The 24,609-nt window shown below is 40.2% G+C and overlaps 3 protein-coding genes across 3 annotated transcripts in view; 2 read left to right on the top strand and 1 right to left on the bottom strand.

Moving 5' to 3' along the window:
• The window catches only part of LOC141017007 (complement component C8 beta chain-like), a 38,303-nt gene extending 33,920 nt beyond the window's left edge, over positions 1-4,383 (top strand). Inside the window, exons 17-25 of the mRNA XM_073491628.1 lie at positions 103-244; positions 359-491; positions 1,656-1,853; positions 2,004-2,244; positions 2,430-2,558; positions 2,662-2,825; positions 3,620-3,773; positions 3,906-3,977; positions 4,096-4,383. Coding sequence (XP_073347729.1) covers positions 103-244; positions 359-491; positions 1,656-1,853; positions 2,004-2,244; positions 2,430-2,558; positions 2,662-2,825; positions 3,620-3,773; positions 3,906-3,977; positions 4,096-4,250 — 1,388 coding nt within the window. The 3' untranslated portion in view covers positions 4,251-4,383. The remainder of the gene's footprint in view (positions 1-102; positions 245-358; positions 492-1,655; positions 1,854-2,003; positions 2,245-2,429; positions 2,559-2,661; positions 2,826-3,619; positions 3,774-3,905; positions 3,978-4,095) is intronic.
• A 2,957-nt stretch (positions 4,384-7,340) lies between these two features.
• c8a (complement component 8, alpha polypeptide) lies at positions 7,341-12,238 on the bottom strand. The gene is made up of 11 exons (XM_073490650.1): positions 12,025-12,238; positions 11,787-11,895; positions 11,173-11,320; positions 10,922-11,069; positions 10,183-10,372; positions 9,905-10,087; positions 9,275-9,515; positions 9,044-9,175; positions 8,702-8,859; positions 8,317-8,542; positions 7,341-7,643 (listed from the first exon to the last, which is right to left on the bottom strand). Exons 1-11 carry the CDS (start codon positions 12,129-12,131, stop codon positions 7,492-7,494), a joined length of 1,794 nt encoding a protein of 597 aa, XP_073346751.1. The 5' UTR covers positions 12,132-12,238; the 3' UTR covers positions 7,341-7,491.
• Positions 12,239-12,952: 714 nt separating this feature from the next.
• On the top strand, positions 12,953-24,044 carry LOC141016284 (uncharacterized). The gene is made up of 19 exons (XM_073490551.1): positions 12,953-13,091; positions 13,963-14,881; positions 14,985-15,176; positions 17,046-17,580; positions 17,685-17,800; positions 17,887-17,912; positions 18,085-18,125; positions 18,246-18,296; positions 18,521-18,653; positions 18,844-19,003; positions 19,119-19,242; positions 19,372-19,403; positions 19,790-19,853; positions 19,996-20,033; positions 20,299-20,362; positions 22,860-22,958; positions 23,107-23,120; positions 23,372-23,405; positions 23,533-24,044. The coding sequence occupies exons 1-19, from the start codon at positions 13,083-13,085 to the stop codon at positions 23,600-23,602; spliced, it is 2,721 nt and encodes a 906-aa protein (XP_073346652.1). The 5' UTR covers positions 12,953-13,082; the 3' UTR covers positions 23,603-24,044.
• Positions 24,045-24,609: the final 565 nt, after the last annotated feature.

Genomic DNA, 24,609 nt, shown 5'->3' on the forward strand with positions numbered 1-24,609 from the left:
ATCCATAATGTTGCTTTTACGTACAGCGGTGTTGATCCTTTCATCTTCTTGAAATGAAATGAAGCGTTACTAAATGCCAACCTCGTCTTTCCTCTCCTCCAGGTCGCTGTATCCACAGAACTCTGCAGTGCAGTGGGGAGGATGACTGTGGAGACATGTCAGATGAAGTGGGCTGCAAGAGGGTTTCCAAGCCCTGCAGGCAGGAGGTTGACGAGTATTGGGGAATCGAAAACCTCGCCAAAGGGTGAGTCACATTCCCTTTTAGTCGGCAATGTGAGCCACAGAGATTTTCGAGAACCAAACATGTTGCTCTCCTCGAATCAATCTGCTCACCGTTAATGCTGTTACCTACTTTCAGAATCAACATCTTGGACAGTAAGCTGGAGGGAGTGGTGCTTGATAACAGATACTACGCTGGTAGCTGCTTACCACACTACATCCAAAATGTCCCATTCAGGAAGCCGTACAACTTGCAACAGTACACTCTGCAGGTGATCACGTTTGGTATAATGAGTGTTGACTCGCTAGACTCAGGATGTTTGAGGGCCTGAAACAAAAGAGGGCACCAGCGCCCAGAAAGTCATGATGCATTTATAGTGAACTGAAAGGGGCACTTCACCACATTTTGTCCACTGGAAGGGCACCCTAGAAGGCAATTTATCATGTTTCATCTTCCATAGGGGCATCCAACAGGTCACTTTTGCTGTGTTTTTTCGAACATGGAGGCACCATGAGTCCACCAGTGATAGACTGGATATACAAGATTTAGTTTACTCTGAACCACCTTGTAATACATCACAATTTATTACGGGTCAATAAGTCGTAACAAATGTCTTTCCTAATGGTTATTAAATCATTTATAATTACTTTACAGATCAGTTCCAAAAAAGATCAATATTCAGGCTGCCAAGTTGTGGAGAATCCCTTTGATTGATTGGACCATGTTACAGCTTACCTTCCAGAAAAGGGCTGCAGAGCAAATTATGCAAAATGTATTGAACAAACATTTGAATGAGTGGATAACCCACATTAAAAGTGGATTACTACTAAAAGGAAAAGAGAGATTTTCACAACCTGGTGAACTACACATGGCTTTTAATATATTATTCATTTAGTTTATATCTACCATAATGCATTAGTAAATGATTTTTGACATTAAAGCAACATTATGTACAAATTTGCATTTTGTGTGATTTGGCGCCCCCCCACAGGTTCTGAGTGGAACAACACTGTCGTTAATACAAATCCCAGGTCTGTGACAGTTTGTCAGACGTAATGTAGGTGCTAACTACAGACAAAAATCATTACGTCATAACAATGTTATGTGTTGAAGTAAGCATGTATGTAGTACTGTGATCCTACCCTCTCACTGAAGTTACATAGTGCAGAAACGAGTGATAGGGTGGCGGAGTCGCTGAGACAGAGAAAGAGGTACATAATGTTGCTTTAATAACCCAATAACTCTTCATAAAGGAGGCCTCATTAGAAAGCGTTTCCATTTTTTTCTGTGTTTCTACAGCTAGGATTCATTTTTGACTTATGATAATCATTGTTTAAATATTGTTTGTTTTTCCTCACTATCCCATGTTCCAAACATTAATCATTTAATCAATATGATCCTAAAAGGGATTATTTTGTTTCTCATGTATTTTCAGACAAAAACCTCGTATGATTTCTCCCTGAAGTCTTTTGATTCGTACTCTGACTACATGGAGTACACCCTGAATGAGCGCAGCGTCAAAACAAGTGTCTCCTTTGGGTTTGGCATTCCGGGCTTATTTGAATTCGGCTTCCACAAAGATGACGCCAAATACACCAAGTCAGTTCAGAAGCTTCGCCGCGCTTCCGGCAAGGTGAAATATCATTTGTGTTTTCTTTTCTCCTGACTTCCACACAACCTACTGAGTAGCAAAAAAACAAACCAACCCAACAGATTTACAATTTATGCAAATCCACAATACATTTAAGATATCTGCAAAGTATCCCGCTGATTCTCTCCTCAGTCTAACAGCTTTGTGAGGGCCACAGCGGAGCTGGAGTTGGCCCAGTACATGTTGAAGTCGGATGATTTGATGCTTCACTCTGAGTTCCTGCAGCGCCTGCGCTCCTTGCCACAGTCCTATGTTTATGGGGAGTACAGACAGATCTACAAAGACTATGGCACCCACTACATCACAGAGGCATCCCTGGGAGGAGAGTATGAGCACACCATTATCCTGAACAAGGAGAAGCTGCAGAAATCAGGTAATAGATATCAGTCATTGGACATCTTGAGGCAAATCAAATTTGGTTTAATTTCTCAGTTCCCTTATTTACTTCACATCACAAGAATGCATAAAGATCATTATGATCAGATACTGCAGTGGCATCATCTTTAACTTGTCATCCCTTCATCACTGACGTCTGACCGAAGAGTTTTGTCGTTCTAGATTATTCTTTGTCAGACTACAAGCACTGTACACAGGCAGGCATTAAGGGCGGATTAAACATATACGGTGTTTATGTGACGTTGGGGTTTCATGGTGGATCCTGTGACGGCCTCTTGAATGAGATGGGAGGTGAGCTTCCGTGTTTTATCAAACCTCCAGCAGAATGCCTTCTGTTTTACATCAGACACGTGAGCTGATGCTAAAACTCTGAAGTCAATCTGTCTCTCCCCAGCGGACACAGCCAATGGCAGCATGGTGGAGGACTTTGTTGCTGTGGTAAAGGGCGGAAGCAGTCAATCCATCACTGCGTTGGTGTCGAAAAAGCTTCCCACCCCAGAGCTGATGGGGCTCTGGGGCGAGGGTGTACGTTATAACCCCGACTTCATCCGCACAAAAGTGAGTTTTTCTTTCTTTCTCACTTACTTTGTCTACTGCTTATTTATTTGTGTTATGTTTCCTGTCTCCCACCATCTCCTAAAACATTAACATAATTAAAGTAAAGTTTTGGGTAAAAAAATATATTTACAGTATTAATGAGGTAATAATACAAACTCTATTATTTTTTCCATAACTGAATAAACAAGCTGTTCTCAGAGGAAAATAAGGTCCCAGAACACTGTTTGAAGCTAGAAAGGTGGCAGGGTCCGCCACATATTAACAAAGTAAAACAGTATGAAACTGTGTTGTCCTTTAAGGTCAGTTTGTTTATTCAGTCATGAAAACAAAGAGTTTGTTTAGTTAGTTTGGTTAGACATAAAAAATCAGTCGATGAAGATCTTTCTCTTCTGATAAAAATGTCCTCCTCAAAACTCCACAGTGCTCCTTTAACACCTCCTTTTGTTTTTTCTTTATAGTTCACCATCTCAAATTGCAGCTGTAATAAAACTGTCTGCAGGGAATTTGACCTGACTAATTGATGCAAAAACATTTACAAAAAAGTTGGTCTGGGGCACTAACAGGATTGGCACAATTACAGCGAGGCAAAGTACAGATCAATAGTGAGTTGGAGTACAGTCAGCAAACAATGCCAGATAGCAACTGTGCCAAATACAAATAGGTTGCCTCACTCCAACACGGTTCAGTCTCAGCATTTGTGGGGCTTTCCAGTTTTCTAAAAAGAAAAACTCAATTCAAGAGAGTCTGAACAGTAAACAGGCCCTTGTTTAATGGTTCCATTTGTTTCTCATTAGACACGGCCGCTGTATGAGCTGGTGACCTCCAGAGACTTCTCCCAAGATGCCACCCTGAAAAGAAACCTGAAGAGAGCCCTGTCAGAGTACCTGGCAGAGGCTAGTTCATGTCGGTGCGCTCCCTGCCACAACAACGGGCTGGCCGTTTTGAGAGGTATCTCAGTTGATATTGCTTGGTATTTACGCCCAAGCACAAGACTATAATGCATAAAAATGAAACTCTGATGATGATTGCAGTGATGGTAATGATATTGGTGATAATTAGCATTTCCATCTCCCTCAACAGGCAACAGGTGTGACTGTATTTGTCCTACTGGCTACACTGGACGCGGCTGTGAGATCACTCAAAGGCGAAAAGGTTAGCACCCAACATCCAAAATACAAAACTGCACACAGCATAACACTATTTTTCTTTCTTTGCTCCAAACCTTCTGAGATATTGACATAATGAGATATGATACGGCCCCTCCTGACAGATATAGGCATTGACGGCAGCTGGAGCTGCTGGGGTGCATGGTCATCCTGCAGTGGGAGTAAAATGACGAGGAGTCGACAGTGCAACAACCCAGCGCCCAGCAACGGAGGCCTGACATGCAGAGGACCGCAGGAAGACTCTACTGAATGCTTTTAAAGCTGTCACACGTCAACACTGACACAAAGAACTGTAGAAACGTTGAGAAGTAGAAGTTTAGTCTGTGGTGTGTTTGTCTTCTCAGTGCGTGGTGTGACAAAATTTGAATAAAACAGACTCACATAAATGGAAATGATGTCTTCAATGAATATTTGATGAAGAATGTAAAACCATGTGTGTCATTTCAGCCCAGTTTCACCTGAACACATCACGTCAATGTCATATTTTGCCTCACCTAGGTGTGAAAAGTTCACCCATATATGAAGGTGCAGTACCCAACAACAAAGTCTGCATAGGCAATAGGCAGTGATAGAAAGTAACTGAGTACATTGACTCAATTGCTGTATTTCTGTACATGTTTGAGGTACTTGTACTTTACTGGTGTATCTCCATTTCCTACTACTTAATACTTCTTCTCTACTACATTTTGGAGGCAAATATTGTACTTTTACTCCACTTTATGTTTTTGTTATATGAGTTACTTTGTAGCTTACATGCTGCATCTGAGCCCGAGCAGCACATTTTAAAGAACTTCAATCTTACTAATTTATAAATGTACAAGACAAGACAAACGAGACTGTGATAAAGCATGGTCGATTGTTTCTGTTTATACAGAACTAAAATAAACCTAAACACACCAAACCAGTCAGACACTGGGAGCGGAGGTGAAAAAGTACATACAGTAGTGCCTTTGAGCAGTAATAAGTACTTACAGATATGTTTTTACCAAATGATTTAAAATCCCACAGATCAAAGTTACACTTGTACCAGTAATGTATTTGAGTTAAAGGAACATCAAAACACACTAAATCATAATTAACACAACCTTTATTTGATTTAAGATGTCAAACATTGTCACATTTCTGAATTATCAGAATATTGTTGGATAAAGAAACAGAAATACTTTAGAAGTTTGTCTTATATTTATAGCATTCTTGTCTGTTTCTCCACTGTCTTCATCATCTTCATCGTCCTCATCGTCCCACTCCATGATGTGATGAATGTTGTCATCAAACTCGAAATCCAAATCGATATAGAGTCGGGGCATGTCTTCAGCAGCACCTCCAAAACCAGGGGGGAGTGGGGCAACATCATCACCTCCACCTACAATACCTACCTGAACCTCACCTGCTTCTTCCTCATCAGAGGAGACATGTCAAGCACGAGCTGTGTGATTAAGGTCCAGAAACAGTCAGACATCGTTCACCTTCACTCATCTTCTTAATAACACTGATCTGTTGGTGCGTTTGAGGAATATCTGACACTAAGTTCATTAAATGTGACAAACTTTGACGCCAAAATGTCTGAATGTTTCCTGATACAGCAACTAAAGCTTTAACAATCATGTCAGACTGTCTCAAGGCCCCACACAGAAGAACGATCACGCCTGTGCATCCTGACGTCATTCAGAACGAACAGTTCCATCGTCTCCATGGCGCACAAATATACATAATTTTTAAAGCATTTTATCAAATTTGGCCCCGTCGCCATTTTTTCCCTCAAATTTCGATGTAAAAATAACAATGTTTTCAAACCTGATTGTTCACACACTGCACACCTGTCCCGCGATATTTAACGCATTCTATCCAACAAATAGTCATTTTACAGGAGAAACCGTCGAGTAAAAGTCTGTTTCCAACAAATCTTATAAAACTCCTTCAATTGTCTACTTCTAAATCCATCAAGTCACACTGATTTCTGTACTGATAAAGCTTTGAACAGTTTCAAAGAGATGGATGATTAAATGAAACAATACTAAATAATGATAAAAGTTGTCTTACCTGCAGGGTCAGGGCCCAGCTCACGGCCGCCTCCCAGCAGCAGGTGTCTCTCGTCGATCCGCGGTCCTCCGATGGTCATTTTTCACCTCTACGTTTTTTTTTTTTTTTTTCAGTAAGTCAATCGCCTCAGTTTCTCCAACAGAGAGTGATCTTTCCACAGCTTGTTTTGCAGCAGGTCAACAGGTCATCTCGTGCCAGAATCCAAGTGTAAAAGGGGAAATCAGAAAGGTGTGCGGGCCTTATATAACTTCTGACCTGCTCACCATTCTGTTGCCATGACAGTCAGTGACGCGCGTGCGTGCGTCCATGAACGTGAGTGAGATTCATCATATTGAATCATTTTCTGATATTTGTTGAATAAATCTTATTTTCAATACTTTATTTTTTATTTTTCAGTGATTTCTTTGCAACAGGTTGTGTTCCTTTCATTACAGCAGAGCTGCTGCAGCAACAAACCGTTGGATGTGTGTCTTTGTCTCCGACATCATGAGTTATAATCACACTGTGAACCTTCAGTGTTCAGGTGTGGAAGCCACCTTGAGACAACAGCTTTGCAAGATACCAATTATTTACACTGGTGCGTCACAATACTGGAATTTCTAACTTAGGATACAACATAACATATGATATCGGTATTCAATACCAATTGACACAACATGGAGGGCAGAACATTTTGGATCTTTATTTAACGATAACTATAACAAGACTCTTGTGCTGTGTGTTAAATTATGGAAGCCTGTGTCCGACAGTTTAAGAAAAATTTGAGGATATGAAAAGGCATAATTTTGACATAAAAGGTCGTAAATATGAGATAAAAAGTCATAGTAATAATTTTGAGATAAAAAGTTTGTGTGTGTGTGTGTGTGTGTGTGAACTTGCTGTGAGACATAAGAGAGAGTGAGAAAGCACAGCACTCTGGTGTATCAGTGCTGCTGAAGAAGAGTATTTAAACTGTTCAGAACATCCAGAATCAGTTTTTATTGATAAATCTAGATTTTTGACAACACTACTTCACACTGGAAGAAGATGAACTACACCAAAGCTAGCCGAGGGAGAACTCTAGTTTGGTTAAAAGTAGTTGACACTACTTTGCACATGTGATAAGAAGATGTTGTTTCAAACATTTAAAAACATAAAAAGCTAAATTATGAAGTTTAGGACTGAGGTTCACTTCCTGTAAGCGTTAGCGTTATCGTTTTGCACAGTTTCCTCATCTAGGGGGAAGAGAGTCCTAATTTCATACTACACACTCATTGTATAACCTGTGTTGTCAAAGTATGCTGTTAATTTACAATAAACACACAGGTGGGAAAGTCTGTTCATCATTTATTCCTACTTGAAATACAGTATGTCATACAGGGTGTCCTGATCGTCAAAGAACGGCTTGTATTGAATGAAAAACACGTTAGGTTGCTGTAAATTAGCACTACAGAGCATCTGATTCTGAAGGAAACGGCACTCTAACAGCGTTGAGCCTGAGAGGAGGAGCCAAGACAGGTCGCCCCGCCTGCATCAGGTGCAGGATTATTACAGGTTCTTGTCCGAGTCTTCCTGCCTGATGCGCAGGATGACCAGGTCCCCCAGCACGACCACGCACCATCTGTCATGACACCTGTGGAGTAATATTCAGATTGTTTTAGAAGTCCAAATTGATCCAAGTTAAGGGAGTTAAATATAAATAAACAACTTCCTGCAATAAGCTTCAATAACCTGCCCATAAAACAAGTCTGGATGCATCAGAGCCGCTGCAACATTATGAATTATAACACTGAAAGGAACCATGCCTGACAATGAGCATGTCAACTTTTAATATTAGTGCATACTTTTGTGAATTCAGGGAATTTTCATGGTATATTCATCCCAATTTTATTGGGTTTTTTTTATTTAAAGGTACGTTATGTAAATTAAAGGTTCATCGTAGTTTTGGGGAAGAAAATTTAATCAGAAGAACTAAATAAACAAACTCTCTTGTTTTCATGGCTGAATAAACTTAACAAACAAAATGACCTTGAAGGACAGCACTCATACTGTTTTATATTGTTTATATGTGGCGGACCCTGCCACCTTTCTAGCGTCAAACAGTGACCTTATTTTCCTCTGAGAACAGCTTGTTTATTCACTTATGGAAAAAATAAATATTTATGAGTTTGTTTTGCTACATCATTATTTTGTAAATATTAAAATTCTGTGATTGAATTTCTTCTTCAAAACTACATAGTGCCCCTTTAAGGAAATGATTTGAATGTGTTCACCTCCACTGCTTTTAATTAGGACAAAAGTCTCACCTGTCCTGAGAGTCTCTTCACAGGCGTCACCCAGGTAGCCTGAGTTACAGTTGCATTTACAGGTGGTACCTTGGAGGACAGGGATGCCGTTGTGCCTGCAGGGGACGCAGCGACAGGAGTCGAACTGCTGCAGATACTCATCCCAGGCCCTCTGCAAGTTGGCCAGTCTAGCGCCTACATGGTCAGCTGCTGTGCTGAAGCGCACTAGCTCATAAATTGGCATGGTCTGGATCATTGGGGAGGAAAGGACAGGGACAGGAAGAGGAAATAGGGAAAAGTTAATGAAAAGAAGATGGCTACAGACGCAGCACAGGTCATAAAATGAGAATGTAACGATTACTTGTGTTTTGTTCATGTCAAATGACTACTGTTTCAAGGAAGTTACCTCATAGTCGACGAGTGTTGGGTTGTATTTGAGGGTCGCTCCCCAGTTCTTGTATGTTTCAGGGTTCCTGATAGCCAACAGGCCACTGCTGCTGTCAACGACCCCCCCCTTCACTAGAGTGACAATGTCCTCAATCACAGCTGAACTGGAGGGCTTTTCTATGTTGAATACGGAAAGAAGCAAATCACATTTGTAATAGAAACTGAGAAGACATTACTGCAACAACCCTTCACATCATTTAACATGGAAATCAGAGCTAATGAACTCAAATTCAATTTCAAACAAAAGGTTTCATGAGGATCTCAGGTAGGCTGAGCTACCAATGGAATTTTGTTGTCTCACCTTCTTTATACGCTCCTTCTTTACCACATGAATTCACACCCACTCTGAGATTCGTTGCTACATAGCTGCTGAGGGGAATGCCTAAGCCAATAGAGGCACCGAAGCATGAACCAGCTTGTTCACCCTCAAGCTCTGTCGGGGTTCAGGAAGAGAAATACAAGACGGTTACTTTACATGACATTTTTCTTGTTAGATGATATTGATTAACAAACTTAGAAAGTTTCACCGTACTTGATCTTGCCATCAATGTTTTGTTGACAACCACAACATATTCAAGGGTCCCTCCCATAGTTCCCCCTGTGACATAGTGGGTACCAAATGTGTTGAAGAAGCGGGAGTATATCCCAAAGTCATACTGCTCGGGGAGGTCCATTAGTGAAATGTAGAAATCTTCATGAAGCATCAGATTATTCGTTCTCATTTTGAAGTGGGCTGTTTGTACTTTGGACCACAGCCGAATGAACCCGAAGTCCTGTGGACGAAAAGGTTTTATTGAGTTTTTATAGAGTTAAGTAATTTTTCTTTTTTCAGTGGTAGGAATGGTAGCTTGGTCTAATAATAATTTAAAAAAGATTCATGAAACTGTTATTATACCCAAAATAATTATCTTTATTTTGGCCACAGACACTTAATACTATTAAACGGAGTTCAAAATGTTGGGTAATACCCTGTTAGTTTGGCATAAAAATGCAAAAAAGCAAACAAGCATGTTGTCCAAAATGTCAAACTATTGATGTGAAAAAAAAAATGACCAAAGCATGGACTACAAACGATAAATACTAATGAATTTAAACATAAGAATATCACACTTGTTATCCATCACCAATAAAACATGTTGACCTGGAGGTCAGTAGATCATACCTGGCTGTTATGCTTCGTTATGTTCCGGAGAAATTCAGATTCCCGACTTCCACTTAAACCCCCTTCGATATAATAGATCCCAACTGTGACGCCGAGATTGAAGGAACTCATTTCTTTCCTCGCTTTTAGCATGCTCATCATATCATCATAGTATTCGTGAGAGCCCTCTGACGTAGCTTCAGCCTGTCACAAGTCAAACATTAAAATGTCAAAATGTCTCAGTTTAAAGAGCCCATTTCTTAAGTTACACAAAGAAATAAATCATAACGTTACAATACCACAAAACGGTAGGTGTGGTAGTTGTAAGGTTTCCTGTAGTTCTTCTCATCTTCATTGTAGTGCAGGTTCTCACAGAATGAGTCATAGCTGAATTTCCTCCATTCACCATTGTAGACATATTCGCACTTTCCTCCAAAGTACTTAGGGTCGAGTACATGATCCACATATTCTCCTGTCAAGACGTTGTAGCTGGGCAAAGTGGAATAATTCAAGTCGCATGTCAATGTATTTGCTAGCTGCTAGCTTGATGCAAAGCATGTATAGCATGCTAACCAGCTAGTCCCAGCCCATCCTGGTCTAAAGCTCCTGTGCGATGTAAACACCAATATTTCCCTGGTGCTCTAAGCCCCCAGTCTGGACTGCTAGCTGCATGGCTAACTGAGCTAACTAGCGAACGCAGCTAATGTTTGCTACAGTAAGCGGTTACTTTAATATGCTGCCCCCTATTTGTTTTGAGTGGGAATTCAACTGGTGGCCAATTCTTACATACTGCACCTTTAACTAAAGTATGAGATTGAATGAGACATGTATCAAGAAAAGGAAATAATGGTGTGATGGGATGACCTGTGAAATTATTTTCACAGCAATTTGCAAGCCAAAGAATATTGATTTTGATGTGTCCTGGTAAATCAAGCCTTTACTTTGCCTTTAAAACCTTCTTTTATGTGATGAAATTATAAACCAAATAAAAAAATAATAAAAATAAAAATAACACCAGTATGGCTATGCAGTATTCACCCTTGAGTAGCACGTTCAGCTCCAGGGATTGGCAGCAGGGTAGAACACTTGTCGTTTCTCTCGTTGATGGTTTCACAGCCGTCTTCATCAGAAAAATCCTCACAGTCTGCCTCTCCGTTACAGCGAAGAGATTGGCTGATGCAGCGCCCTGTATAGATAGTGAGAGTCTCACTTACATTTACATGTACTAATATCTCATCACACCTACAGACAGAGAATGTGCTATCTGAGCAGTTGTTGATGGGACTTGCCAGTTTCAAGGCAGGTGAAGCTCTCTCCACAGTAATCTGGCACCAGACACTGTGTGGTTGCTTTTGGACATTCTTGCCTCTCCCACAGTGTCCCAGTGCACTCTGTGCCGCCAAACTGTGAGGGCCTCTCCAAGTATCGGAAACGGAACTGAGCCAGATACAAAAATAATTAAACTCACTCTGTACGCTCACTCCTTTATACCGTCATTAGAGATACAGATCCACACAAAAATGCTTGTATTGCTTTATGTCCAAGGTGGTGGAGCCAAAACCATAAATACAATAATTTTCTGTATTCCACAGAGCTACGCAACATTTGATAAGCAGTGTCTAGAAGATACTAAATAAATGGAGAAAGCCAAAGATGTCAGGAACATTGTAAACCCAAGGCCCCCCTTTTTCTTTTTTTTTCTTTTTTTTTTTTTTACCTTTTTGGAGCCAGAGTACTGGTTACGTATAATCAGTACTCCCTTTGGACCAATTGATCTTTTGAATTGATCTGATATACCTGACAAAAAAGACTGTCCACTTTCAACTCCAGTGTTTTTGAAGACAGTAAGCTGTCTAAAGATTTTGGAAAGATTTACGCAATTTACTGAGAAAAACGTCCTTACCTGTTTGTCCGTGCAGGAGTTACATGCAGTCCATGATGACCACCTCCCCAAAAGACAGTCAATAGGTGTCGGTTTGTTTACAGCTCTGGCCCTCCTTGTCACATTCCCACTGGCCCCCCAAAAATATCCATTATCATCTCAATTCGTCTCATAATAATCATGGTGCATGGAATATATTAAATCACTGCTACCTTGATGATATCAACTGAACATAAGAAGTTTTGAAGTAATACTTTACCTGTTTTCAGCAGTTGTCCATGGCCTCCACGTTGCATTCACAAAAGAGCCAACATTGATAAACAGAAGTGTGCATAAAGTCAGTGGTATATTAATACATATCTTCATGCTGAAAATGAGAAGCTAGTCCTTAACATTAAAATGCAACATCACAAAACAGCTGTTCTGGAGTTCTAGCACTGCAGTCTTGATCAACCACAGTGAATGATTGATCAAGAGTAAACACATGCTCTTACAACAGTTGGGAAATCTTTGTCTAACGATCTATGACCCCCATTTCCCATCATCACCCCCTCAAACACTGTATCAATGTATCAACAGTACTAGTACTTCAAGCACCTTGAAGTGGAACACAAATATTTGCCTTTTTAAACTACCAACCAGGGAGATGATCCACTTATTATTATTGTTTTTATTATTATTATTATTATTATTACTTGTATTACTATTTTAATGTAGATTTAATCGATTAAATGATAGCACGTAACCTGATAAATTGCCTACAGTGATGTCACTCAGTGGCTACGTTGCATTGTGGGTAATGTAGGCACATGTTTTATAAATTAAGAAGAATGTGTAGAATAAAAAAAGTTGACAGGCTGTCTCTGGTCTGCTGTAGTGGAAGTGGAGTGCAAGACCAGTCGACTGCTTTTCAAAACCTGGCGCCTACATTACCCACAATGCAACGTAGCCGCTGAGTTACATCACTGCAGGTAATTTATCAGATTACGTGCTGCTTCCTCTGGAGACACAAAGGGTTTTATACTAAGTTTACACAAATGCAGCAGTACTCAACAAGACCTGTAAACACACTTTAATGAGTAAAATTAATGAATTTACCCTTTAACATACACCGTCGCTTCCGACGCTTCTGATTGGTCAAGCATGAACGGGCACGTTATCAGGTCACGCGCAGCACGCAGGTGCGTCTCACGACTCTCGGCGGCGCGTTCAAATTGTTTGCAGTAGCAGAAACTGTCTGTTGGATCCACGCAGCTGACAGTTCAGACCGCTCTCCTTATGTTCAGACCTGCACAGTGATGTTCAGACAGAGCTACAATGGAGGAGGTAACTTTATAAAGATTATTTTATGACTTACTTTAGCTTGAGGGCCGTTAGAAGAGAGCTAAGTTTAGCTAACTAGCCCCTGTGCTAAGTTAGCCGTTATCTCATGTTTTTACAAGTTCACGCTGTACAATCTGTGGCTCAGCTTGTTTATCACAGTTTTAAATGGTGTAGTTTATTAAAGGGTTGGTAGTGTTATCTAGTCAGACAGCTAATATTGGTTTCACCACCTCAAAACAGTGTGAAAATTGAATTTCTTATGTGGTGCCCGCAGCCTTTAGGCATTACATTAAAACAATTTTAGCAGCATCTTTTCTGAGAACTAGTGTACCTGTTATTCTGGTTAACCCAAGTACCTCAATGTCAGTAATAATTGGTTAATTGGTAAATAGTTTTGTTTAAAGTTTTGTTGGAAAATGTAAAACTGTCCATCACAATTCCTAAAATACCCAAACCTGAAACATATTCAGTTTACAAACGTTAAAGAGAAAAGCTGGAACCAGAGCACTCTGAATCTACTTCTTAAAGAATGACTCAAAATGACTGATTGATCATCTAAATTGTAAGCAATCAATGTTAATGTTTCTGGGAAAGAGTTGTTCAAAGACAATTTCCATTCACCTAAATTGTATAATGGTTGAAGCAGAAGTTAATTCAAACCCTCAGCATGTGAAACCACAACTATCTGCATACTAACAAGTTACCACAAGAGAGTGAGTGAGAAAAGGGTGCTTGTAATTTTGGTAAACCAACCCTTCAATTATGTTGTGTCAGCATTGGGTTCTGGCTTCCTAAATTAACCATCTTGAGTAAATTGTCTGTGAAAGTAACAGACATCTTATTAATCTAATGATTGATGATATTTTTTCTGGAGGGATTGATCAGCTTCCAAGCTCTGAGGGCCAAGTTTCAGGAGGAGGCCCTCCTGGCTCATTCCAAAACCAGTCGACCAGCTGTGGCAGAGAAGCCCAAACACCTTCCTCCTCCTGGAGGTCACTGCAGCTCCGTGGTTAGCAGTATTCATATCGCTGTAGAAAACAAGACACCAGTGGTTCCCCGGGTCATCTTCAGAGATGGGCTGCGTTCATCTGGAGGCAAGCGACCAATTTTCTTTCCACCACACTCTCAGCAGACCTCCCCCTCATCCCCGCTTCCTAATGGAGAGGGCACAACTAGGCAGTCCCTCAAAGACCGACACATGCCTCTGGTGCTTCCTGTCCTGCCTGTTAAAGAGCAGAAGACAGAACTGCCAGCCAGAAAGGAGCATAAACTGGAACCAGAGCCAGGGAAAGAAGTCCTGCCACAAACTAAGATCAAGAAGAAAGGTTTGCTGCTTCCTTTCAAGTCAGCCAAAGCATCAAAAGTCAGCTCAGAAAACAGAGAGGAGCCTACATACGCTGATTTGACCACCAGACCTTCCAGCGCTCCCGGCGAGTTATCCTCGGTGGAAAAACAAAGCACAGAAGATGGGATTTATCTCCAGAGTGACCAATCAACCAGCGATTTACCCCACTCCAGCCCAGATATCTCAGACACAAGTGTTGACTCTGACAACAAAATCATGAGCACCTTGGAGCGGGCCAAGAAGAAGTTTTCACGCAGGCAGATGTTGATCTCTGCCAAATCTAAGAGCTTGCGTTCCCCCGACTACATTTCAAGAGACAAGGTGTTCCCTTCGCCGCCAAAGAACGGTGAAAGTGTCGAATCAGAGCTACCTGTACCGCCACCAGTGTGTCTACCACACCTGGCTTGTTTTTCTGCTCGGCCTTTCTTCAAAGCCAATACTGCAAGCAGTGAGTTACATTCAGTGATAAACATTTTTTTTATCCACATCAGACTTGACTTTTCAGATAAGTTTTCTAAAGCATTTGTGATATTGTATTTCCCGATGGCTAGGGCCTGTGTTGGATACGCAGATTGGCAGGGATAAAGCTGAACCTCCCTCTGTCAGGACTGGTGAACCTCATCCACCCTCTGTTCCTCCAAAGAAGCCTCTACCTGACCTGAGCTCACTGGGGCCACTGTCACCGAAGCCTACCAGACCCCCTTTTGTAGATCTCAGCTGTTACCATCTACCCACAGCTAACGGTATGTTGACTTGCATTAATGTTTTTGCTTTTGTGTCTTCGGTATGTTTGTCAGCAGGATTATGGAAAAATTACCTCCCCAATTTTTTATGTAAGTTAGTGGCATGGGCCACAGAAAAACCCTTTTAAGTTTTGGAGCGGATCTGATTCTGGAGGCAAATGCACAAATTATTTTTCACTTGGCGGAATAAATGCCATACATCTTAAAGTCCAGTAGGTGGTGGTAAAATTCAATAGTGGCAAAACATAGCCAACTGTAGAAACACGATCACTCCATGTGGCAATGCAATACTGTGCTGACACACGATAGAGAGACATTCACTAAAGACTGCAGCTCCTTCAAGACGGGAGCTCAGAAGGGAGAGAGGGGAATTCTGGGAAACTAGTTTTTAGCCAGCTGGCTTTACTGTGTGTTTAGCCTATGTTTTACATATCATGCAATTGATTTTACTTTTACTCACAATCATACTTGAGTAAAAGTAAAGATATCTTGTTAAAATATTACTGTGGTGAAAGGGCAACTCACCCATACAAAATGTTATGTATTGGCTATTAGATGTACATGTTTACATGTATTTATATACTATATACAATGGATTGACCAATTATTGGCCTGGACAATTATCCAAACTTATATTCAACATTTTTCTGATTGTCGGAATCGGTGAAGGGTTTGTACAGGTGCTGTAAATCCTCAAAAACACTTGAATTTCAATGTGGTGTGTTCAAGGTTTAAAAAGTGCTTGGATTTTGGAGAAAGTGCTTGAAACTGCTTGAAATTGTAACTGCATTACTTCAGTAATAAATGGCTATCTGCTTGAAAGGGTTGACTTTGAATAGAAAAGTCAGAGCAGCGGAGAACCAATGATTTATCGACATTGAAGTTCTGTTTAGTCAATGTTTGAGTGTTTTGTATCAGCTCAGCCAGGTTATACAGGATGCCAAGTGTACTTACACACAGGTGACACATTTTGAAAAGAGGGTAGACAGGACACTATCTGCCATCATAGTGGATCATAGTGTGTGTTTTTTAAAAAAAAAAAAAAAAAAAAAATGTGTGTGTTTTTATTACTATTGTCAATGAAGGCTTTACCTGTATATGGTTATTGAAGATGTATGTCAGGTAGTTATATATGGCCAGAATACTCTTATAATAATATTAAAGGCCATCAAAAAGAAAAAAAAAAGTCAGCCAAACTCTGCCTGGAAAAAGCTTGATAACACTTTAATTAACCATGAAAGAGGTGTAGGAATGCTGTCAGAGTTTTGTGTGTGTGCTTTTTTTAAAATCTGATTGCAGATAAAATTAATTTATTTAAAAAAGCATTTCTTTGGCTCTGATGCAGCGTGCAATCTGTAAAGTCACGAGAAGTTATCAAATAAATGTGATTGAGTGAAAAGCACAACATTTGCCTCTAAAATTAAGTGATGTGGCAGTATGAAGAACCAGAAAATGTAAATGCATAAGTACAAGTACCTTAAAATTGCACTGAAGTACAGTACTTGAGTAAATGTACTTTTGCATTCCATCACTGCTTACTGACATCCAAATGTGAATTGCCTGCAATCAACACCAGATATATTAAGAGCAAATTTTCAAAATGTACGCTTCACAAGAACAAACGGTAGTATTGACCATGAAGTTTGCAGTTGCAGATTCGCCTCGGTGGAGGTAAAAGCTCTTCTAGCCCTGCCCTGCCCTTCTAGGTCAACTTTTGTTTCCCCTCTCTTGTGGCTACAGACTGAAGAATATGACAGCATAGAGGTGTAATTTACTTGGACTGTATTATTTGTGCTGCAGTTTACATTATACTTATTTGTGGTAAAGTTGAACATCTGTTCAAGTGCTGATTTTGGTTTCTTATTATAGAAGTGTCTCCAGGTCTTAGCCAAGCACCAATTGAAGAGCCAGAGTCCGAGGCCCCATCATCTGTACTCGACGCTCCAGAGTTTCCCGACTTTGAGAATTCAGAGATGGAAACAGCAGAGGGTGAAACTGTTGACATTGGTGCACTTGAACTGGAGGCCTTGCATGTAGTCAGCACTGACCTTCTTGTACCAGATGACTGCGGGGTCTCCGATTTTGAGCATTCACTACCTGACCTGTCAGGGTGTGACCCTGTAGAGCCCCTTATGAGCTCTGGCATTCAAGATGTGAACCTTGGCAGTCACAACATAATACCCCTTGATCTAGCCAGCTTCCCTGCACCAATAAACCTTTCAGAGTTCCCAGAGTCTGCTGTGCCAGAGCAGTGGTCTCAGAGTGAGGAGGCGAGCCTAGACCCTCAGTCCAACTCTCAAGCTGATGAGACTTATCTGGGAGCTGCTGAGTCTCAGTCTGGTGCACATGACACAGACAATAGTTACCATGCAGCAGTGGATGATGGGATTAATCCACATCCAAGGTGAGTTTTGTTGTACCTGCAATCACACTTTGATTCTTTTTTTTATTTTTATTTTCTTGACATTTCAATATTTAATGACAATTTATTGTTTTCCTCCCCTGTAGTGTGTATCAACAGGACAGTTACTATGAAGCTTGCGATAATGTGTATGAGGATGTCGAGAACATCCACAAATTTGTCTTGGGCCAGAACTCACGTAAACGTAAAGGTGGTCTGAAGAGTAAGAATGTTTTCTTAAGACAGTGTTTCTTCACAAAATAAGACCTTTTGCAGACATTTATTTTCCCTGTTAAACTCTTTTTACAGATCCCTATGCTGACAACCACCACATGGTAACAAAATTTTTGATCTAATCCACTTTGAGTAATGAGTATGAGTAAGTAATAAAAGAACAGTTAATGTTTATGGCCAGAGACACACTGGAGAAACGTACTTTGTTTAACTCTCTGTATTCCCATTGGAACAATCTGTGGTCAATTAAAAATCATGTGTGTTTATTTCAAGAAGGAGGAAGCGTGTCTAAACATATGGCCGCGGAATCTGTGGTATGTCTTTCTGTTTTTTTTAAAACATACAGTCCTGTTTTTTACCATTAACATCGTTTTTTTGCCAGATGGAAGACAGCCATTGATTTTTCTTCTTCCTCCTATGTAATCAAACTGTAGGGGTGGTGCATCGGGAGAACATGCTCATTCGGCCCACAATCATGTCCTCAGGTATGTTACACATCTCCCTCTCTCGCTGGTGTTTTGGTAAAAATATGACATTGTACAGCCTTTTCACTTTGTTTTCACATTAAAAAAGTTTTTGTCATTTTTATTCAGTTGGGTTTTTTTTTTTTTTTACCAGCATATGGTCCCATTTATATTTCAGGTGGTACATCTAGTCTTTATGGAAAGTAAGTTCCTTTTTGCCACTGAACAGTTCAATTTGTTTTCAGTAAAGGAAGCCAAAGCCCCAACGCTGCAGAACATAAAGAACGGAAGAAGAGGGAAAAGCAGCGACTCGAGAAGGAGAAAAAGGAACAAAAAGAAAGGGAGAAGAAGGAAAATGAAATGAAAAAGAAGTTCAAAGTAAGTTAGACAATCAATTACTTTAGTAAGGCCTGTAATTATTTTTATTCAGTATTGGTAGACTTTGACTTGTTGACTTTTTCTAAAAAAAAATATGAACAAATCAGCTCAAGGCTGTAATTTACAATAAATTCTCACCTTGGCATTATGCATGACGGCACTCTTATTGCTGAGATTTTATTTTCTCTAGGTGACCGGTGAAGAGGAGCCCATGTACCACGCCAGGGTGATGGTGGCTAACAAGGTTCGTAAGAATGACCTTCCTGTAAAGAGCGGGGACACAGTCGGCATCATTCGCACCACCAGCTGCCCCAAAGGGAAATGGTTGGCCCGAGACGCCAACCACAAGTGTGAGTTTAGACGTAGTGTTTTGTTTTATAGTGTTAATCTCCACCCATACTGATACATTTTCATTTTAAAATGCACAACTTTTGCTAAGTTTCTGCTCCGTTTCTGGTGTTGCAGACGGTTATATTTCAGTCATGAATGTGGAACTAAATATCAAGGAGATGCTGGAACTTGGCAAGAAGGCCCAAGCAGCTGGACGAGGAGGCAACATGGAGGGAGATACCATCAGCATTGGGAGCAGGTACTGGGTAGCTCGCTGATAATAATCTTTGGTTTCTCAATTAAAAACAGTTTGTAACCAGCTTTTGCTTGCCAGTCCATCAGTATGTGTCATGATCAATAAATCATAACTCTTATCTTTGTTTTGCAGATCCTCGAGCCACCCTGTACTAACAAGCAGCTGTAGGTATCGGCAGCCTCTGCCCAAACACATGAGACTCTATGGTTGACTTACTGTTGCTAGCCTGGTTGTACTGTGTCCTCTAAGCATAACTTTACATTAGCTACAGCCTAATAAAGACAGCAAATACAAAGTAAACTGGTTGATATAATGTATGGGCTTGTTGACTGACAGAGAACAGGTGCACGGACTGGCAACAAGTCCAAAGTCTCACACAGCCAAAGCCTGGCCTGAATAACTTAACTAGTTGTCATCTGCTTGACAGCCTTGTGTTGTTTTATGATTGTGAAGGAATTCCATGTAAGCGGAGGCCTTTTTTCATATTACCCTGCCAAACATCTATCAACATGCACACTGTGCTTAATCAAACTAATTTGTTTTTCCACAGTCACAGATGACAGTGAGGAGTGGGCCTGTGAAGATGAGACCCTCTCTCCCTTCAATGAAAGCCAGTAAGACTGACAAGTTACATGTTCTTTGCTGTGGCTTGGCCACATAAGAGTACATTTAATTCATTCCCTCTGAAAGATATGATTGAATTTATGTATCACACAGTATATATAATTATTTTCTGTCTTCACTCTCACTCTATAGAAGCTTCCCCCAGCAAACTGCCTCACTGCCTGAGATGTGTGAGTGCATTTTATATCCAGTCCTTTTGAAGTGAAAACATGAGAACAGAAGAGGCTTTTTTTCTTGCTCTCAGCCTTCTGGTTTAGTGGTTGTTTCATGCTATGCATTGACATATAGCAGATTGCAACATGCCTTTGATGTGCACTTTTACCATGTCGTTTCCTGACTCCCCCCCCCTTTACTCCGTCTTACTGTCCTTACATAACTCACCCCCAACCTTCCCTCGCCCACCCATCTCTGCCATTCATGTGTTGGCTTTGATAGCATGTGGCCATGTCGGCGCCCAGCACACCCTGAGCGATGCCAACCTGGAGGACCTACACACACAGTGAGTCTCAGGTGTCGAAGTAGATACCTTGGCACGTTTCTTTTGTTTACCATTTATGTACATAAATCTTCCTACATCCTCTTCTTCTCAAGACTGAGTGTGTTGTTATCCACACATGAGCAACTTAATACTAAACATTAGAGAGAAGAAGAATAGCATGGAGAGCTAAAGAAATTGATAATTGGTAACCTTATACACCAGTCCTTGAAAGAAGTAAAGCTTTTTGGTCTGACTGTAACATGTTTCTTGTGTCCTCTAGTAGCATCCGAAGACAATACTGTAGGGCTGCAAACAACAGTTGTTTTCATTTTCAAGAAATCTACAGATTCACTTAATGAATCTACTAATCATTTCTTCTATATAAAAGAAAAAAGCCCTGAGGTGAGATATCCAAATAGCTTGTTTTGTCCAACCATCAGTCTGAATCACAAAGATTACAAAGAACAGTAACATTTGACAAGTTAGAACGTGCAATTATTTGGCATTTTTGTTTAAAAAATGATTAATTCTTAAGCAAAATGGAAATCATTTAACTTTCTTTCCATTGTCTAATTCATTAATTTACTAATTGTTTCAGAACAACATCAAACAGCCAAAAAGTTTGAGGTAGAAATAAAAGGATATCATTACATCAATTAGAAAAAGTCTTCAGTTACATCAACAGATCAAAACTTTAAGTCTTTTATCACTGAACTGGAACAGACATTTGGTTTTGTGCGTCATCACCCCTCTGTCTGCATGTTTAATGGTGGAGCCCACCAACAGTAACTCCGTGCTTTGTGAACTTCTTAAAGTTATGGCCGACTGGACACACACAGCAACAGCAACCTTGTCAATCTCTCTCCTAGTAGGAGGGAGAAGAAAGGTTGATTTATTGAAATGCAGTTACATTAAATCAAATTAATTATTTAATCACAAGCAGCCCAAAACCATTTTATCAAAGCATTAGAATAAGAAACAGGCCAACACTGGTCTAAGTATTTAAAGTATCAGTTCAGTCTGGGGAAGTTTGTAGTCCACATAACAATTTTGGAGCTTCACAGCAAAACAGCATTGCAGCATTCTCCTAAACAACTGATATAGTTGGGGACTTGTTTTAAAATGTTTTTTAAAAAAACAACCAAAAGTACACAAAGTGTCATACAACTCATACTGCATAGTCCAAGTCTCCAGAAGTTCTGAGATCCCAAATTCATTTGAAAAAGTAGCTGTTTACACCCATATTTAAGCTAAATCCTTACTGTAAAGGCTAGGCTAGGCTAAAAACCCACACCCTGTCTGAAGTGTCAGATGCACAAGCTCGACCGTGTGTCGAGGGTGTCATTTCAAATCCATTTTGGAACTCAGAACATTCAGAGACTAGGATTACTATTAAATGTTTGGTTTTTTCCATTTTGAAAGAAGACCCCATCCACTGCAGTTGTGTGTGATAATGCTGCAACGCTGTTTTGCTGTGAGGCTCGACAAATGTTTTATGGACTACAGAACTTCACCTCATTTTCCATCGACATGAGACTGCGTAGATAACGGCTTAATTTTAATTTGCAGATTAATTTATCCTTTAAATCTAGTGATTTCTAGACCCTTTTCACGGCAAACATTTTGACTTGTCAAAGCTGGAAAAGCACAGGTGTGACCAATAACACTAATGATGGCTCCTTTCTATTAAGTGTCCCAGGAAGGCATGTCAGTGAGTGAGCATGTACATTACCAGAGCCCTGGAACGAGCTCACCTAAGTGGAATGCAGCCGTCATTAATGTTATAAATTCCACCTGGGCTTTTCCTGCTGTCCAGCCAGAATGTCTGCTGTGAAAAGGGTCCATCAGGTAGTTGTTTCACAGTTACTGCATTGGATTAGAGTATTTTGTACGGGTGCTCCTCGCCCCCTGTAGGCCATTGATGAGTATGAAAACTAGTATGTTCAGTAGTAAAACAAGTAGGGATGCATGATATGGATTTTTTGTTCAGCCAATATGATAACCGATAATAGAAACCAACATTTTTATGCTTTTTCATGCACACCTGAGTGTAAGAGAGGCTAAGATGTAGTGAGCAAAGATGGTTTATTTGATATTCCACAGCTGTGATAAGATTTTATGGTTAAGCTTGAAGACTTTTTCCCTCATGTTGTGTTCTTCTTGTAAAAAAAAGTTTACACCAGTGATGACATGTTTGGCTCATGTCTACATTGTGTGGCTCTACACAGATGCAGCAGTTTGGTGTTATGAGGGCGAAAACAGCGTGTTTTCTGTTTGTCTTCTCTGTTTATTGGCTGCTCACAAAACAACTGTAAAGGTGCATAACACCACGTACTGTGTGTAGATGCTGCACTTGTTAAGCCAACAAAAGCGATTTGGCTTTGTATTATCTTATATGTATTATCTTTAACTGATAGTGTAAATTTTCCATTATCGGGACGATAATTTATTTGTCCAATATATATATTGTGCTTTTCTTAAAAACAAGTCCTAACAGTTTCTCTTGTTCACCCTTTAGGACCAGACATGAGGCCCTGCAGAAACTAGCCATCTTCTTTCAACACAGCAAAGATGAATTCGGTGACTTCCCTGATAGTGGAGGAGCCACCCTGACAAAGTACAGTACTCTTTTCCATTATCTCAACCATTACTTTCTTCCTGAAGTCCACTGACATCATATTCAAAAGCTGTTAATGATATAAAAATGTTTCTCAAGTTACTTATTTATTTATTTTTTCCCTTTATCCATTCTATCCTATGAAAAGTGCTGAGACACCAAGTAAGTTCATAGAGTTTGTTTCCATGACTCCACTGTTGTCACCACTTATGTCACTCTCACTGATAATGGTGAAGCTAAGAGGAGGGTGCTTACAAATCTCTTTAAACAGTCTCAACACTGGCGTCTTGCCTCTAATGGAAAACAACTTGTGTCTGTACATTTATCTGATTCTTGTAACCTGGAGACATGGTGCAGGAGAGGCTGCAGAGACAGTTCAAAGTTAACGTGACATTCTGCTTGTCTTCATCCAGACTTCTTACATGCTGTTGAGGAGCCTCCATATCCGTGAGTGTTTTTTTTGTTCTAATCGGCAAGCTTGGCTCTGTTTGATCCTTATTTATATCTGCAGAGCACTCATAGATTATGCATTCTGCTCATGACCTGTGATGTCCCATTGTGTTTTGTATGACAGTGAACAGGAGGTTGACTTCACAGAGCTGGAGCTCCTTCCTCCCCCACCACTATACGCTGACACTTTCTAATCACAACATTGGGTAAAATCAGGGCATGTCTATGAAAAACTGTACAGCTTACTTTTAGGATTTGATACCATGAATGATATCTGCCATGGAGACTATATTATTATATATTAAAAAATATAGTTTGACCCTCTACAATTGAGAAAAGAAACACATGAACGAAGCTGCTGATGTGACTGTACTGTTATTCTGATTCACCTTTTTGTTGAGTTTGTTGTACATATTTGTACATTTTCACATTATGTTCTACACTTTCCTTTTCTGTGATGTTACTGTTGATGTAGCACTAATTGAATCATTGCACTTCATCCAAAATAAATTACAATAGCAAAGTTGTAACACAGTTGTTCACTTGTAGTAGCTTACATTTAAGGATTTTTTTGTGAATATGTTCTTTGCATTTTCTTTTGTTTCCATGTTACATCTAATAAATAGTTGCCATTGATTTATGCTTTTGATTACTTTCATGACGTTGAAACAGACCGCTGGAACTAACACAGTGTATACAGTGTAGCTGCTACAGACCTTCCTAACATTTAGTATTCCACTCCTGAGATAATTGATACAAGGTGGCATGTATATATGGCTGTTCACCAAATTATAACTTCTGCAAAGGGAAAAATCTAAAGTATTAAAGGAGACCTGTTATGCTTTTCCCTTCCCTTCAGTGTGCTCTATACGTAGGTTCTTGTGCATATAAAAGGTCTCAGAAGTTAAAAAATCCAGTCTTTGCCAATGGGAGCTCCTCTGTCCCACAGAAAACCCTGCTCCTGAAACACCTCGTCAGTAGTCCCGCCTTTAATTCCATGACTTTGTGACATCACACTACGTCACCATGTCACCCATTTGCATAATGTAAGTCTATATTCACTGTAGAAGTAAAGCTAACAGGAGGCAGAGAAACAGGACAGAGCCGAGCAGAGACACGACCGGACCGGTGCTGGCTCAGCCGTGTGTGAGTTGACCATTCAGAGCAGACTGGGTTTTGGGGAGGGGGGCCTAAAACAGCA

This window comes from Pagrus major, chromosome 21 (assembly GCF_040436345.1).
Source record: "Pagrus major chromosome 21, Pma_NU_1.0".
Classification (NCBI taxonomy): Eukaryota; Metazoa; Chordata; class Actinopteri; order Spariformes; family Sparidae; genus Pagrus; species Pagrus major.